Raw genomic sequence first — 17,777 nt, 5'->3', positions numbered from 1 at the left:
AGCTGGCTTGTCTTGTTTTAATCCACTAAATTGTGAGTTAAAAATATGTTAATTCATTAAACTTATTTTTAAATTTTTTTAAATTATAATTATTTAATAATAAATATTAATTTTTATTAATATAAATATATTTAAGGCTGATAAGCAACTCACTTAACTTGCTAAAAATGACAAGTTAACTTGAAAATTATGTCCTTATTTTAATCCATCAAAATATGAATTAATGACAAGTTAACCAATTAAGCCCAATTTTCAAGTTTTAAAAATTAAAAATAATTATTTAATTGTTAAATATTAATTTTTATTAATATAAATATATTTTTAAAATTTTTATTTACTTTTATAGCTTGTATTCTATTTTTATCATAACTTTGGATGGATTAACTCATTAACCTACTAGTTTGCCAACTTTTTTTTTTGGCTTTGTCATTTAGTTCACTATATATATATATATATATTTAAGATTAATTTTTTTATAATAATATATGAATTATATTTTTCTTTACTACAATAAATTTATTTTTACCCATGTCATTATTAATTATGTTCTAAATTTTGGAATGACATCCACATCTTTATTAGCTTTATGTTGATTTTTATTAACCTTTACTAATCTTTAATTTTTATCTTTATTTAAAAAAAGTAATGTCAAATAGGTAGGATATCTGTGCAGTAGTATTATGAAAATGATCACAACACTCGTTGCAAATAATAATTTAACTTTTAAGTTTAAATATTTTGTTTTTATACGAAACTCATGTTTTCAATTTAATTTGTATACAAAAGTTTGTAAACAAGTCCTTAAGTGTAAAAAAAAATAATTACGTTGTTAACTTTACTTATGACATTGTTATCTCATTTTAATATTTTTTTATTTTAGGTTCATTACATTACAATTTTTTATATTTTTCTATTGTAATCTTTATATACAACGTATTTTTTTATTTGTCTTTTATATGAAAAAAATCAAATTATATAAATTATAATAACAAGTATTTTACAATAAAAAAAGTGTTATGTGTAGAAATAAAATATTTTATACATAGAGGATAAAATAAAATTCATATAAAAAATGTTAAAAGATGTGTATATTGATTCATATTAGGTGACAAATAGTAATTTACTAACTTTAATTAATATCATCATAGCTTGACGTGGTTATGAATAATGTTAGAAAATATTTATATGTAGTACTTTTGTTAAATTATTTAGGAGAATATTTAAGGATAAAATTTATATGTAGTATCTTAAATACATTTCATATGGTTCTTCAATTAAAAGTAAAGTTTATTTTTAAATTAATGCCAACATTTATTATATTAATTATCAAGGTAAATTTTTAATTTAATTGGAGAGAAATACAATATATATATATATATATATATATATATATATATACTTAAGGGAATCTGTTTAAATCTTGTCCATAAAATAAGTAATTAAGTATAATTATACTTAGAAGTTTGAGAAATTTTAATCATGAAATTTGGCTTATTAAGATAAAGGAATGAGAGTAAAATTTTCACTACTTTATAGTAAAAAACAATATTAGCTTAGAGATCAAGTAACAGAGCTAAAATAGACTTCCATTACTTTCTAGTAAAAAAAAAACGACTTTAACATTTAAAAACCAATTTAACACTTTATTTTTTATTCTCTATAATGAATAAAAATAATTATTTGTTTACTGAACTCTTTAATATAATATTCTCATAATAATTTTTTCAGACACGTTAAGTTGCAATAATATTTAAAATAAAAAATTATTCTCTATAACATTATTTTATTTTGGTCAATACACATAACACTTTTTTTCATTCTTATACCTATATGTAAAATATCATTTTTTATTTTTTTTTTATAATTTAAATTTTTTCATATTAAAAGTTAACTTGAAAATTGTATTATATATAAAGACTATAAAAATATTTTATATATAGAGATTAAATAAAAATATTTAAATATAAAATAATGGCATGAAAGTTGATAATAAAGACTATTTTGAAAATATTAAAAACTTGTTTGTAAAATTTTTTAATATAGATACGAAATTAAAAATCTTATATTAGAAATAGATAATTTAACAAAAAATGATATGAAAATGACATTTTTTCTTTTGCAGTGACCTTAGTTCAGTCTACAAAGATAATTGTTTTCTATTAAATTTTGGCTGATTTTGAAGTTGTCTAAAAAAAAGTCGTAATTCTTTAGGGTTCTCACTTGAAATTACTTTTTGAATTGATGTCAGTTTTCAATTTGTTCATATTTTGGATAAAATTTGTGCCATTTATGATTTATTTACATTTAAGTTCAACCAGTTTATAGGGGGTTCAGTCAGCCCATCAACTTTTAGGATAGTGGGCTTTTCTTATTAACATGACTTCGTCTTTGAATGAGAAACGGCAGAGCCCAAATGAATAAAACACAAGCTCGAGCGTGAAAAATATTTGTTGACCAAAAAATAATACGAACATTACAAAACTTTGTCATTCACTCGATAAAAAACCTATTCACTTATTTTTAATTAATTATATATATATATATATATATATAAAGATAAAAAAAAATTGTTAACACTAATGTAAGTTTAAAATTTTTTATAGTCTATGAATCTTTTATTTAATTTACATCCATATGATTATTCTGTCTCTGTATTCAAGAGAAGTTTCTTTTTTAACTTATATCAATAACTTGTTAGAAGTATGATAAATTAAAATGCTAACATTTACTATCAACTTTGTTCCGAAGTCAGAATCCCTTTTCTTGTCTGATATTATATCTGAAATCACACACAGTCATCGAATGTTTAGACCCAAATCGTTGTGTTCGGGTAGGGAATGGACGACATTGAAGGAAAAGACATTGGAGTTTTCATTTTCTGACATTAGCGATGATAATTGATGGTGTTTCCTCATATTACAGCACTAAATTATGTGAGACCAATTCAGTGCACCATTCTATTAGAGTGTAAGAATTTATCACATTACTATTATTAGGCACTGCCTATTTGAAAGGCTTCAAAGTAAGACATTACGGTTTTGCGCTGAAGCCTATTGGTAATTTGGTAGTCCATACCAAGAGCCCAAAGTGCAATGCTTCTATGCTTTTAAAAATGTAAAATTGTCAACCATTGAGCTTAATTTAAAGCTAATGTGAATGTGGGTGGCACAAATCCATGCCCTCTATCCCATTTACGACCTTCGTTATTTATCTATTCTTGATTCAATCATGTGGCCTACTTTTTTGCGGCAAATAAAACATGGATGTGGTTAATAAGAATCTTCAAAATATTTATTCAGGGACATTTTCTATAATTTATCAAATATTTTTGTTTATCAATAAATATTAAATATTTTTACTTGAATATTTAAAAACAAATGTTAAATAGATGAAATTCAAATATTATTTTTAAGATGTTTTTTGTATTATTTTTTATTCAAAATTATAACTTTATTTTTATAATCAACAGCAACATTAAATGCAAATCAAATATTGCTGTTAGCATTGAACTTGCGATAAAACATGGGTGTATGTCTACCTAAAACTTAAGTATATTGATTCCAGCATTCAGATGTAATTTCACTTAAGAATACATATATTTTTAAAAAAATTTAAATATATTATTATTAATTAAATTTTAATAAAAATATAAATAAATTTTATTAAATTAGAAGTGAAGTACATATATTTTAATAAATTTAAAAATATTTTAAAAAATGCGTTAGCAGCCTTTTTCATTCCATTTAATCTTTCTTCTTCTAGATAACCACCGTGAAGTATTTTGTTCATTTGTCATTAACCTTTATTTGAAAACTATTTTAATCTAAATTTTTTTTTTAAATATAGAAAGGATAATTTTTGGATAATTATCTAATATAAGTTATATAATTTTGGCCAAAATTTAAAGTTTTAAACAATTATTTTTTATAATGAATAATTATTTATTAAATTAAAGAGTAAACAACTTTATGATACATATCAATTTACATTTTAAATTTTATGCCACTCAATTACGTGTTATCTATTCTAATTTGAGGAGAAGATATAAATGTAGTTGTTCATTTTTAAAAAAAATAACATTATCAATTTCCTAATAAATCAAATTTTAATCATATTAAAAATCATATTTTAAGGATCAATCGAATTTAATATAAAAATATGTATCGATAAATCTAAATGTTCTTAAGTATTTAATGAAATAATGTCATTTAAATCATTATTAATTATAATTATTGTGACGTTAAAAAAATTACTTAAACTTTGCGTGGACTTTTAAAACTTCAAATAAGAACTTATCATTTAATAATAATAATAATATATCTAACTATCAATAATTATAAATTACGAGCAAAAGATTAATTTTATTTTTTTATACTTAAAAACACCTTGTAATGTTTCATCTTAGACTATAAAATAAAATAAAATAAAAATCTAGCCATAAGTCGGTAATATACGGTGAGATAATTTCATTACATATTAATAATTAACATTATATTTAGTATTATATATGATTATTTATATATTAGTTTTTTTATATACTTAAAAAATCCTTTTAAAATAAAAATTGAAAATGTATTTATTTTAATTTGTAAAAAAAATATTTTGGCTTATAAAATAGGGACGTCAATTCAAAAATCATAAAAATAGTGAAAAATAGATAAAAATACTTAACATTTTGTTTGAATGAAAATAAAATATGAATACTAATATAATTATTTAAAAATGAAAATTTAATTTTAAAAATAAATTCAACTTTTAATTTTAATTCAAAATTTAAAAGTTTATTCCAGCATCCTCTTTCTCTCTCCTCCTAATAAGCAAACCGAGGTAAGTTTTGTGTAAATAAGAATCTCTTAATGGAAAGTGGTCCCCGCTTGTGCTAAAAGCACCGCCGTTTCATATGCGGCGAACCGATTCCACTTTTCTCTTCTCTCTCATCATTTGCCACCGTCACGCCACGCTCCTCCAATTGCACATTTGCACCCACGTTTCGTTCTTTTTTTATTTTTTTTCTGAGTCAAGACAGAAATAATTACCGATAAATCTCACGAAATCTTTCTAAGCAAGAGTTATGAAAATGTTTCAATACAAATATAAATAATTTTCTGTCAAAAAATTGTAAAAAGTATTGCTATATTATTTACAATAAACTTTTTATTTATTACTATAAAAAAAAAACTTAAACCTTTAACTTGAACACAATTTATTTAATATTGCAACTCTTTGGAACTTTATTTCCTTTAATGCATACTTTTTCCCCTGTTGCACTGAATGCGTTTTCATGCGTATTATTTTTCAGAGTGTGGAATAAACCGTCTTAAAAGAAAAAAAGTGGAACCTACCTATGTAGCACATTTCATTGCTTTAAACTAGCTGTGACCTTGGACTACCAAAAAGAAAAGAAGGTTTAATTTTGTGGGCAAATGAGTTCGAATCTTATTCATACGTATAACTCTTCTGTAGCTAATTAATCTATAAACATATATGAAAAAATAGTAGTACAGAATTTATCGTTTCTGTAAACTTTAACACAAATAAAATGCTCTTCATGCCATCCAAAATGTTTTTTTATATTGTTCAGCTGAATAAGGATAAAACAGGAAAAAAATTGAAAATCTAGATATGCATCAAAATGTACCGGAAGCAACCAATAAGTACATGACCCTTACTTATGTGTGTGCGGAAACGCATGCACCTTGCAATTGATTTTACTGTTATCTTTAAAAGCAATTGGTTCTGTAAATTATAATGGTTGAATTTGTCCGAAAGCAACCAAAATAGATATGGGAGTCGGGAATACTCTTCCCACAGAAGCTATAATGCAAATTCTTGCACTGGAAAGTGACCCTTTTGCTCTCTCAGTGCACCATGTTAGTGATTCTTACTTGTAAGAATAACAAGACTTATCATTATACTGTTGGTTATGCGCATGAAGCAACAGATCAAGCGTAAAATTCATTCCTCATAATTATCAATTGCATTTTCCTTGGCAATCAAAGTTTCTGGACTACAATATTCTAAATTTCCCTAAAATATGAAACCTTATCAGAAAATTTCTTTATATTTTAATTCCTTCTCATCACTTGTACTAAATTAAGTGCATTCTTTTTACATAGATAACACGCTTTGTGTATTTTTTGTTGGTGCGGAATCGCGTCACTATTTTTTATTATTATTTATTTTAAGTTGTAAAAATATATACATACACCTGTGGGAAGTTGTAGCCTTATCATCATATGAAGAGGTTCTCTTCATGGAGTTAAAAATTTTGGAGGTGATTAACATGTTAAAAAAGGGGGGAAAAGGGATATAAGAACTAATCATGAATCATGATGTATTGTGTGTGTATGACAGAGGAGAATAAGTGGATTTCTTGCGAGGGCCAAGCAAGACCAATAATAATAATGTGACAAACAAAACAATCCCAAAAAGAAGACAAGGACACCAAACTCTAAAAGCCAAAAACAGCCTCACAAAGTAGTGAAAAACTGTTAGATGTACTATGAGTCATTATTCTAAAAGATTCCATCACAAAGAGCAAAAAAATCCAGGCCGTTGTTATTATTATCACATGGATTGGGGACAAATAGATGCCTTCAAGAAGGGGCGGAAGGAGGGACTGACACAAATGCTATTAACCCATGAATATGAGCTTGTCATCACGTGAAAGATGCTCTTATTTTGGTGGTTGGATGGGAGGAATTTGTCTAAAGCTCTTATATAAGGTATCTTATGTTCTATGGATCCAATAAAAACAAGTTGGGGTTCTTAAAACTTTTTTGAAAGTGAAAGAAAATTGGCCTCTTCACTGAACCTATTGTAAAGTTGAAGATGACCTTCAATACGATGGCTACCGGGTAGTATTAAGGAGTACTTAAATTTATTGTGCAAGAGGATTATGAAACGAGAGGAACATATACAAAGAGTAAAATTAATGTATCACGTAAGTTCTATTACAATTGTTTTTACATTTTTCCCTTTTTCTTTTATTTGAAAATTGAAATTGATGGTATTGATAAAACTAGAGCAAAAATCCCATTGACCCTTTATTAGTTATTTTGGTGCAATCGATAGCACGTGCTAGGTTATTGGGAGGCACTGAGAACTCGAGAAGAATATATTTCGAAATATTGATGTGGAAAAGATTGACTAGCTAGTGCTTTTATAACTGTCAAACTTTCATGTTAAGCTTTTATAGCTAATTAAGCTTGTGATTTGTCTAATGGGCCTCATTGATATCAATGAGACAACCACGTTTCTCAAAGGCAAATCACTAATATTTAAAGATTAATTATAAGTAAAAAAATAGAGGAGTTTTGTGTGAACACTCGTAAGAGATCTAAAGAAGTATGAAAATTTGGTTAAGTTACTGTTACAGATACCATTTCTCGGATTCCGGTTTTGAGAGGATCTCCTAAAATATGTTAAATGATGATGCTTCAAACTTTGGAGGATTGGTTGGCAACTAGCTAAGCCTCCACAAACAACTAGGTCAAGTTACCCCCCACCCACCACAACCTCTTGTCTTTGTCACTAGGAATCAAAATTCCATACCTCCCACTTTTGTTTCTATCTTTCTTTCTTTCTTTCTTGAATTGACCTAATCAAATATTTTGTTCTGAGTTGAAAAATTGAAAGATCCTTGCAATTCATGATCCTAGACCTGGCTGTTTTCAATTCCATACTATCATTACTTCCATTGGAAGAAGGATTCCCTTTGACTGCTTTAGGGAATAACATAACATAATAATAACCAAGCAATAGAAGAAAGCTAAGGCAAGAACAAAAATACCATTATGCCCTTCACCATTCTTGGAATATTTAATGTCAGTCCTTTATTAACATTATTTTAGTTGACAATTGATTACTTTTAACTTATTTTATGGGCCAAAATAAAGAGAGCAGAGTTTGTGCACACATCTGAAATGGAAGGTTACTTATTGTTTCGGCTGAAAATTAGAATACTTTTTATATTATTTTAAGTCAAATTTTCTAGGCTAAAAGCACAATGAATTCATTTGTACCATGGTTGGCAGTATCTTGACCATATATCTTCTCGTATTAATTTAGGAGAATATTTTTTGTGCCATAAAAATGGGATAATTGTCGCTGTCTTCCTTTTTATTGTGGTGAAAAAATGTACCGAAAGGTGTTTTATATCTACTGAAGGCTGTATAGTAAAAATGTGAAAAGAAGAATCGTTTTGGATACGTAAGAGAAAGACGGGCAAACGAGGGATATAGTGAGAAATATATGGTTGATATGAGGGTATTAATGAGAATTGGCAGAGTTGTAGGTGTGGATTCTTTGATTGTAAGCATCCGACAAAAGCAGTGGAGATGCGGGAAACGGGAGCGAACAATTCAAACTGCTAGTTTAAGATAAGAATATGATATTAATATTAAATTGAATAAACATTTAATAGTAATAAAGGGGTGAATCTTAAACCAAATCGTAATAAATTAGTTAACAAAAAGGAGAATTCTGTGGAGCGAGGGAGATTCTTAATTCTGTGGAAGAAAACTGGAATCTAACGGTTGTAAAAGCTTGTCCTTTTCAATAATAAAAAAAGCAATTTAGAAAGGAAAACGCAACCGAAAAAGGAAAAAGGCATCTTTCTCCTCCCATCTTTCTCCTCCCTGCAACGTTCCAGACGTAATCTGAGGCAATATCGAAAGTGGGTCCACTGCACAATTGGATTCCTTATCTCCAGAACTGTGTTGAGATTGGCCCAAACCAAATGTCCAAGCGCTTCATTTTCACGCGCCACATGACACTATCTGATAATGTAGAGGTATCTGGCCAGCCTGGGCAGATAGATTAGGATTCCGCACCATCTTTCTAAGATTTTATTTTAATATGCCCATAATTTGTACGAATTGTACACGCTAAAAAGGAAATTAGTTCAAACTGTAGGACCCCCTATCTTGTAATAAGATTCTCTTTCCCATAATTAAGTACCATTTTGGGTGTTCTTCAAAATGGAAAAATTTCCATTTCTTCTACTTTCACACTAGCCTTATTTTCTTATTAGAACTTCATTACTTTTTACCCTTTTCATTATTTTCTTCAAATGTCCCGAACTGTTGTTTTTATTTAAGGATCTACATGTAGGAATTATGGACTATATATTTTTAGTATGAGCCAAATACCATCTTCAATGTTTTGGATGGAATTTCTTTTGTATATTGAAAGTGAAATACATTTAAGATATGTATATATACAAATATATATATATATATATAATATTAATTTTTAGATATTAAAATAATATAACTAACTATGCATATATTTTTATTTTTATAAGTGGCGTATAAATTACAATAATGAAGGGACAAAGTTATCTCCTACAACTAACCAAAGCCATCAATCAACGGGTGGACTAATTTATGAAAATTATCTTGGTGGTTCATGCGATGGAGTATCTGAAAAACAAGATTAGGGGATAAAGGAATCGAAGTAGATAAGCGTCAAATCTATGATAGGACGGTATAATTTTTTCTCAAAGGCCATAATGAAGCGGAGTTATAAGTGCTAAATAGAAGAAAAATAAAGTTTTTGCTTTAGGTGTGGTTTCATGAGAGAGATTCTCGTGTGTTTCTGTAGAAGAAAAATGTTTTTTGCTTTTTAGATAAGTATATCACTTACATGAATCATTGTTATTATTATTATTATTATTTTACTTTAACAACATTTTTAACATTATAATAGAAGTGGAACATATTAAAAACTAAATAACAATTTTTCTTCCTTAAAAAGAACTTAAAGAATTCTTAATTTGCTGATTAAAGGAGAGAAATTGAGCTATTTGGGACCACTATCAGACAACTTGTCACCATTTCTCTTTATTCTCTGCGTGAAAGGTTCTCCAATATCGTTTTAAAGATTATGCTTGCGACTCTACATGGCTTTAAAATTGGTTCCAAATGCCTGCATCATTAGCCATATATTATTTGCTGATGACTCAATAATCTTTGAAGAGACCAAAATATGAACAATTTGTACATGTAGTGATGTGCTACAAGGGCCTAGCCACATGAGGCACTTACTAGTGAAAACACATCTTTTTAAAAGATAAATAATTTCCACCTTAATTTTGAGCAATACCACACTGTGTCCCTACTTATGGGGGTTAGAAGAAATATGCCTCGTGAGCAAAATATTGAAAAGGGGAGGGAAGCTTATGGAAGATTAATAATGTTCATTCCTTTCATAGTTACATATCCTAGAGGATAGATGGATACCAAACCCTCCATTGAAAATTATTCCACCTAATGCACTTTGGACGTCTCCGTTAGCTTCTTGGTCTCTATTGATTGACAGTTGTACTAACATCTGAAATGCTTTACAAAAATTTGCCTACGAGATTCTGAAAGTGCAGATTCATGAGGGAGAGGATAAATTGGATGGAAAATATGCATTAGAGGAGTCTAGTTCCAAAATAGAATTTGAACAGACCGATATTCTTCCTATCTATTTGGCGAGTTTCCATCAAATTGGAACACTAGCTTCCCGAAAGATACTTAGTAGTTGAAGGTTCCATCCAAAATCCAAATATTAATGTGGAGATTGTCAATAATATTCTGTCCACAATGTCCAATTTGATAAAAAAAAGCAAGCATACTTTCATTCAGGTGTCTCAACTCAAGAATTGTGGATGAACTTTTTATACGTTTAATATGAACAAGAAACAAGACTTCTTCTAACTTGTTTTGAAGTGTCTGGATCTATGTAAAATATTTGTATTCTAGTTTTTATATAAAAATTTATTTTTAATTTTATCTTTATTGCTACGATATGTTATAATGATATCAATTTTTTTTTCATGTGTCAAATAGCTATTTAACGTCATATTTTTAAATTATCTTTTGTTCTGTACAAGACAATTTTTTATAATTTAGTATCTAATTAAAAAAATTTGTATATAATTTTTTATACAGAATTTTATTTTCAATTTTGTTTCTATTATATATCATGGTAACATTTTCATGTTAATACTAAATAGTATTTTTTCATCATCTTCTTCAAAAGAGGTTTCACATTTTTCAACAAAATTTCATGTTCTACTTCATATGTTTTAAATTCATGACATTAAGTTTTATTATATAAACTAACCCATTTTTACTTTAAATCTGAATAAGAACTATCTAACAAGACTTTTGTCTTAATTCTTATCACTTCTAGTATTTTCATAATAAATATCATTATTTATCTGTTTTATCATACTTTTATAATAATTATTATTACTATTTTTATTATCTCAAATTCTAATTTTCTTACAAATATACCAAATATTAAAATTTATTTTAACCTTATGAAGACTATACTAACCTTACTTTGAACTTTACACTTAATGCTGTAAAAACACACTATAGAAAGAATAATTTTTGTTCCTCTAAAATAAGATGTCTTTAATCAATTGGTAAATAACATTAGCTCAAACTTTGATATGATTATAAGTGGCACATAAACAATTAATATGTATTACATGTTAAATTTGATAACATAATCTTTGTTATCATTATATAAATATTTTTTTACTTTAATTATTAAAATGCATGTTACTATTCTAATAATCAGATATATTAAATTTAAATAATTCATATATTATTATATATGTAAATTAATAATAAAATTTAACTTTAATTTTAAATATTACATTTACAATAAAATAAGCTTAATTATACTTTTGGTTTTTATAAAAATATTTTTAAAAAATTCTTAAATTTTTTATTAAAATTTAATTATTAATATTTTAAAAATGTTTGAAATTAGTTTTTACTGTCAAATGTCTTCGGTTAAGTAATGAACTACACAATTCACACGCGCACCAAGATTCACGCATCCGTCGGCTACTTTGTTATTACTCATTATTGATTCCGATCTCTGCATTGTTACTGCCGGTGCCAAAACGACTTGGTAGGAGGTGTCGACAACCAAAAAAGAATATAAAAATCACAGTCAAGAAGACGAAGGACCACACAACAAGCTTGGGGGATGAGGTGTGCCACCGCCACGCAGTTGAAGTACGAAGTTTTCTCCGTCTTGAACTTGCTCGAGTAGAAGGGACACTGTCAATGTGCAATATTTGCTTTAGCCGAGACATGTCAACAATGAGCTAGACTTTCATTGTCCAATTCATTATTTAATGAACAACAAAGGCAGATTATAAGTATTTTAAAAATGTCAGTGATTAAATCTTAATAGTTTTTTTTTTTTTAAAAAAACTTATTCTAAAAGGTATTACTTTTATAAATATAAAAAAAAATAATTAAATCAATAAAATATACATGATAATAATATATGGTATCTAAGTTTTTTAATTATAATTTAATTTCTAATCTTTTTAAAAAAACCAAAGTTAGTCCATATTATTAAATACTTTTTTTAGTTAATAAACATATAATTCAATATTATTATATAAAAAAAATTATGGTCACAACAGTCTTCTTCCTCTCCTTTTTTTTTCCCTTTCTTTCTTCACTTTATCATTATTCCATTATCTTTTTCTTCCTTCACTTTTTTCTTCTTGCTCTTCTCCAACTCTATTATAGTCATTTTATTACTTTTTCTAATCCCTCTTTTAAACCCACACTTTCATCGTTTAGATAGATATTTTTTTTTATTAATTTTAGAAGTTTTACATATTTTTATGATATTTATTGCTACTAAAACTAAAACTTGACATAAACACAAAATTAAAATGAAAAATAAATTAAAAATTAAACATAAGAGAAAAATAAAGTATCCTTAAAATAAAGTGATAGAATAAAATTTTAGTTAATTTTTTTAATTTGATAAACTTTTTCTTTGATAATTTTGATTTAATAATTTAATTATTGAAATATATTTTAAAAAATAAAAAATGGTATAAATTGGTCACGTCCTTACGCGTATATAGTTGGCCAAACTAAGAATCACATAACTTTTTTATTTACAAAAAGAAAACGTAAAAAAGAAGAAGCTAAAGTCTTAAATAAAAATATTAAATAAAATATTTTAAAAAAATGAGTTAATCTCAAGAAAAATATCGGTAAAAAAAGTGAATTTAATATTTTGATCAACACTCATCTAAAATTATATATACAAAAAACAATTTCTCTAAATATATAAGAATGAAATGAACATTTTAATTATGAGCCAACAAATTTAAAGTTATCTCAATAATTAAAATACATAAACAGTAAATATAAAATTACCATAAATGTATCGAATGTCATGAAAATAATTAAAATAACAAATTATAAAAAATTGTGAAGATTCCAAATAATAATAAAACTTTGGTGTATGAAAATTAATCTTAAACCAATATTTATTTGAAATAGATTAAATTTTTAAAAATAATTACTTATTTTAAAAGTTTTTAAAAATTTAATAAAAATACGCAATTATCTTTTCTAAAATATCAAATTAATCATAAATTTTAGATTATTGGCAATTTATGACAAGTTTTCTCAACAATGAGGAGAGGAATGACCTACCGGTCAACAACGTTTATTTAAATGATCCATTATTTAATGAATACTTACTTAATATTCAGCATGTTCCGCTGGAGACACAAACTAATGAGGTATGCTATATATCTTTTAATATATTGATTTTTCAAATAAATAAATAAAATATATATATTAAAAAAAGAAAGCAAAGCAAGAAATATAAAAGAACACGTGTTGGAATCTCAATGAACGTACATTCCACCATTGGTAGCCCTGCTGTCCACAAGCAGGTGATTCTTGACTTACGTGACAACATAGACAAAATAGTTTACAATATCATATTAAAATAACTTATCATTATTTGACCGGACAAATCTTTCTTGCCCAATTCGCTGTAATACAAAATGATTTATTAAAAAAAAAAAAAGGTGAATTCTATTCTTAAAATAAATAAAGTTTATTTATTAAAAGTTTTACTGTTTAGAGGACCTCTGACTCGTAAGTAATGAAAAACTATATTCATTACAAAAGTGCCCACGCACATATTTTCACATAAATAATCTACGTAATTTTTTTTATCAGTTAAATAAAGTTATTTAATCTACAAATGTTTTATGAAAAAAAAGGTTCGTTACTTTTTTTTTATTTTACATTTCTTAAAATGAAGAGAACACACAATTTTAAAAATATATAACTAAATATTAATTATAAATAAAAATAATATCCACAAATGAAGTAAAGTAGAATTATTCTTAAATGCAAAATATCATTGTTACATTATATTTTTTTCTATCTATTTGAGTACTTTAACATGTATAGGATGAAACAATGGAGTATTATATATAAAAGGAAATTACTGACTTTTTTATTTTATATTTTTATACAAGGTTTATATCTAAAACCTACACAAAACTTTCTTTAAATATATAAATACATTACAATTAAATTCTCCTATAATGGAAAAATATTTGAAAATATTAAATAATTAAACAATAAATATTTCCTGATAAAATAAAAGTAATAATAAATAATGTCAAGTCAATACAATTTGAAATTATTTTATTATTTATATCTTGTTGTTTTATAGAGAAGGGGTGAATAGTTGGAAATTTTTTTGCACAAATTCAAGGAATGTATTGTATCTAAATATAATTGGTTTAAATAATAAAGTAAAAAAAAATTAAAGGGATAGTGGTATATAACTATTTCGTGTTTTGTTTTTTCAGTAAGAAGTCATTTTTTATATAAAAAATTACAACAAGATTATTCTTGTATAAAAGAAAAAAGTTGAATTTGAAGAGAATAATAAGAAAAGAAAGCATAAAATGTTAAAATAGTGAACAGTGAAAGAAGGGAAAATAAGGTTTGGAGAAGCTGGGCAGTGAAAGATGTTGGATTAAATACGCGAGGACCCGAAAATGACTTTCAAAACCTCCGTCGTCGTTGCTTTCTCTCTCATATTCGGCAGAATCTTCGCGTTCTGAAATTTCCCTTCACATCCAACCCACTTTCCTTTTTTTCTGTCCCTTGTTATTATTATTATTTCACAATCTCACTCTCCTCTCCCCATTTATTATTTATTCCATTACCCTTCTCCCTTCTTCCCCTCACTATTCTCCCTTTCCCCTTTCACCCTGCAAATTCTGAATCTCAACAGCGACAAAGATCCAATGGGTTCGGTTCCTTCAGAACTGACCTTGGATTTACGACCGACTTTCGTTCCCAAAACCATCACTGATTTCCTCTGCCACCTCTCCTCTGCCCCCGATAAGCTTCCCAGGCTCCACGATTTCCTCGCCCGTTTGGAGGACGAACTCAGAAAGATCCACGCCTTTAAACGCGAGCTCCCTCTCTCCATGCTCCTCTTAAACGACGGTTCGTTTTATTCGTTTCCGGATTTCCCTTCTCACCTTCTAATTCAGTGTCGTCTTACGCTTTTTATCTCCTCTCTCTGTTGCAGCAATTTCAGTTGTCAGGGAGGAATCGGAGAAATGCAGGGCTCGTAATTCGGTACCAGTGCTGGAAGAGTTTATTCCCCTGAAGAAAGAGCGCGATGAGAACGAGGATAACGATAACAAAGACACGGAATGCAGGGATAAGAAGAATTGGATGAGTTCGGTTCAGCTCTGGAACAACACTGCCACTTGTAATAATGACGCCTCTGATCACAAACAACATCGTAAATTAGAAATCAAGGTACAACAATGACTAAAAATGAGTCTTATTTATTTAACCTTGAAAACTTAAACATAGTAATTTCTTACAGAGGTTTTTTTCTCTTTTGTTTGTTGATGGCAGAAGAGTGAAGAAGAAGGGCAATCTGTGGGTGAGGACCCATTTCAATCTTGTAGTTATAGAAACGGAGGAGGGAGAGGTTTTATGCCTTTCTCTGCATACACTTGTTCCTCTTCTTCTTCTGTCCCTGTGAGAACAGTGGCACTGGGAAACAAAGAAGAGAAGGAAGATAGTGTTGTGAATAGACTTTCTCTTTTAAGCCCTCCAGTGAAGAGCTTCAAAGAAGGGTGTGGTTCCAGGGGATCAAGAAGCAGCAGTTCCAATAGGGCTGTTTCTTCATCTCCTCCTACGGTTCAACCTAGTTTGCGTGCAGCACCGCTTCAGCACCAACAGACAGCGAGGAAACAGAGGAGGTGCTGGTCCCCTGAGTTGCATCGTAGATTTGTTAATGCTTTGCAGAAACTCGGTGGCTCTCAAGGTTAGAACTAAAGAAATTCAAACATTTTTTTGTTTATTTTAAATATTGGCTTTTGACACCTGATTTTTGTGATCTATCTGTATTTCACTCTCTTAAACTAGGAATACCAAGTTATTAAAAACCTCTTTTGATGGGCTTTCAGAAAACACTCAATTTTGATCAATTTGGAGATCGTAGGTTAGTAAATTGAGGTTTGTTGATTGAAATTTAAGGAGTGTTTTGTTTAGTTCATGGGGAAAGTTTTGACTTGCTTATTAGTTAGATCAGCGAGGACACGGATGGGTTAGGAATAGGAGTGTTATATGGACTGCATTATCTGTAGGTTTAATGATATTGTTGAAAACCAAAGCAAATTCGGTCCATTTGGGTACTAAGTTTCTGTTTGTTGTATCAATTGCAGCGGCAACACCAAAGCAAATTAGAGAGCTCATGCAGGTTGATGGGCTGACTAATGATGAAGTGAAGAGCCATTTACAAGTGAGTTCTTGGTATTTTTTTTTTAATCTCTTAACTGTGTGGTGATGAGGCATTCCATTTAGGAAAAAGAAAAGAATGATGTAGAGATTTGCTTGTGGTTGATGTATGGTCGTTGATTATGGCAGAAATATCGACTTCATACGCGGAGAGTTCCAACTGCAAGTGGGAATCAGCCAGTTGTAGTTCTTGGAAGCTTGTGGATGTCTCAAGATCAGTACAATGACTCTTCAAAGGTTAGCAGTTCAGGGTCTGGTTCTCCTCAAAGTCCCCTTCATTTAGGTGCAGGGTGCAGGGGAGGGACATCCCCAACTGAGGGTGACAGCATGGAAGATGATGAAGATGCAAAATCCGAGAGTTATAGCTGGAAAAGTCAGTTGCACAAAGCTGCAAAAGTTGATGTATAGATACTACTCTCCACCATGAATTTTGCAGATAAAAGTATACATGGGAGGAGTTTTACGACTATATAAGAATAACCAATACATGAATACATAAAAAGAAGGTCAACGGAGAGAGGCTGTTGCAGTTTTTGAAGGTTTACTTTAGCTTGCCTTCTATACAACCTGAGTTTTCATACCAGACCCCCCATTAAAATATCCCTTTTCTTCTTGACGTTAAGGAGCAGGTCATATTTTTACATGTCATAAAATTCTTTCATTTCTTTTTGTCACGAGAACTCTGTGATGCCTCAGAAGTAATTAATTAGTCACATATTTAGATGGGTTTATCTTGCATGTTTGGGTGGATAATTTTGCTTGATTTCTTCTCTTACTTTATTTACACAAATAAATCACTTCACAAATTTCAGAGGTGTCTTATCATAATTGATCATTTTTTTCCTCGTACTCTTGTTATTTTTTTCCCCCAGCATCAAACGACGCCTTGTTCTGTGCACACAAGCAGTAGCACTGAACGAGAAACATTTCTGCCATTTCATGTTCAGGTCTGGACTCTGGCTATGTTTGCAATGTGTCAAATCAAAGCACGGCCTTTAAAAGGCAAATTCTATTTACTCACTGTCTTATTAATGAAACTGCGGCGGAATGATCTTTCGCCTGATAAATTTATGTTAAAAGAATCAATTATAAAAAAATAATATTGAAAATAAATAAAAAAAATTATTGTTTTTTTAGTCATTATATATATATATA

General features: G+C 28.2%; 1 protein-coding gene across 2 annotated transcripts; it reads left to right on the top strand.

Annotated features, from left to right (window-relative positions):
* The first annotated feature begins 14,888 nt into the window (after nt 1-14,888).
* On the top strand, nt 14,889-17,465 carry LOC113857750 (myb family transcription factor EFM-like). Of its 2 annotated transcripts, none has more exons than XM_027489930.1 (5): nt 14,889-15,311; nt 15,397-15,632; nt 15,735-16,149; nt 16,550-16,626; nt 16,752-17,465. In XM_027489930.1, exons 1-5 carry the CDS (start codon nt 15,107-15,109, stop codon nt 17,028-17,030), a joined length of 1,212 nt encoding a protein of 403 aa, XP_027345731.1. In that variant the 5' UTR covers nt 14,889-15,106; the 3' UTR covers nt 17,031-17,465. The 2 variants fall into 2 exon arrangements, with proteins under 2 accessions (XP_027345731.1, XP_027345732.1); XM_027489931.1 differs by having other exon boundaries at nt 16,553-16,626; nt 16,752-17,371.
* The last annotated feature ends 312 nt before the right edge of the window (nt 17,466-17,777 follow it).

The sequence above is a fragment of the Abrus precatorius genome, unplaced genomic scaffold, assembly GCF_003935025.1.
Source record: "Abrus precatorius isolate BTA unplaced genomic scaffold, Abrus_2018 Scaffold2, whole genome shotgun sequence".
Lineage (NCBI taxonomy): Eukaryota > Viridiplantae > Streptophyta > Magnoliopsida > Fabales > Fabaceae > Abrus > Abrus precatorius.
The sequence above is the reverse complement of the archived record's forward strand: the minus strand, read 5'-3'. Positions and strand labels throughout refer to the sequence as shown.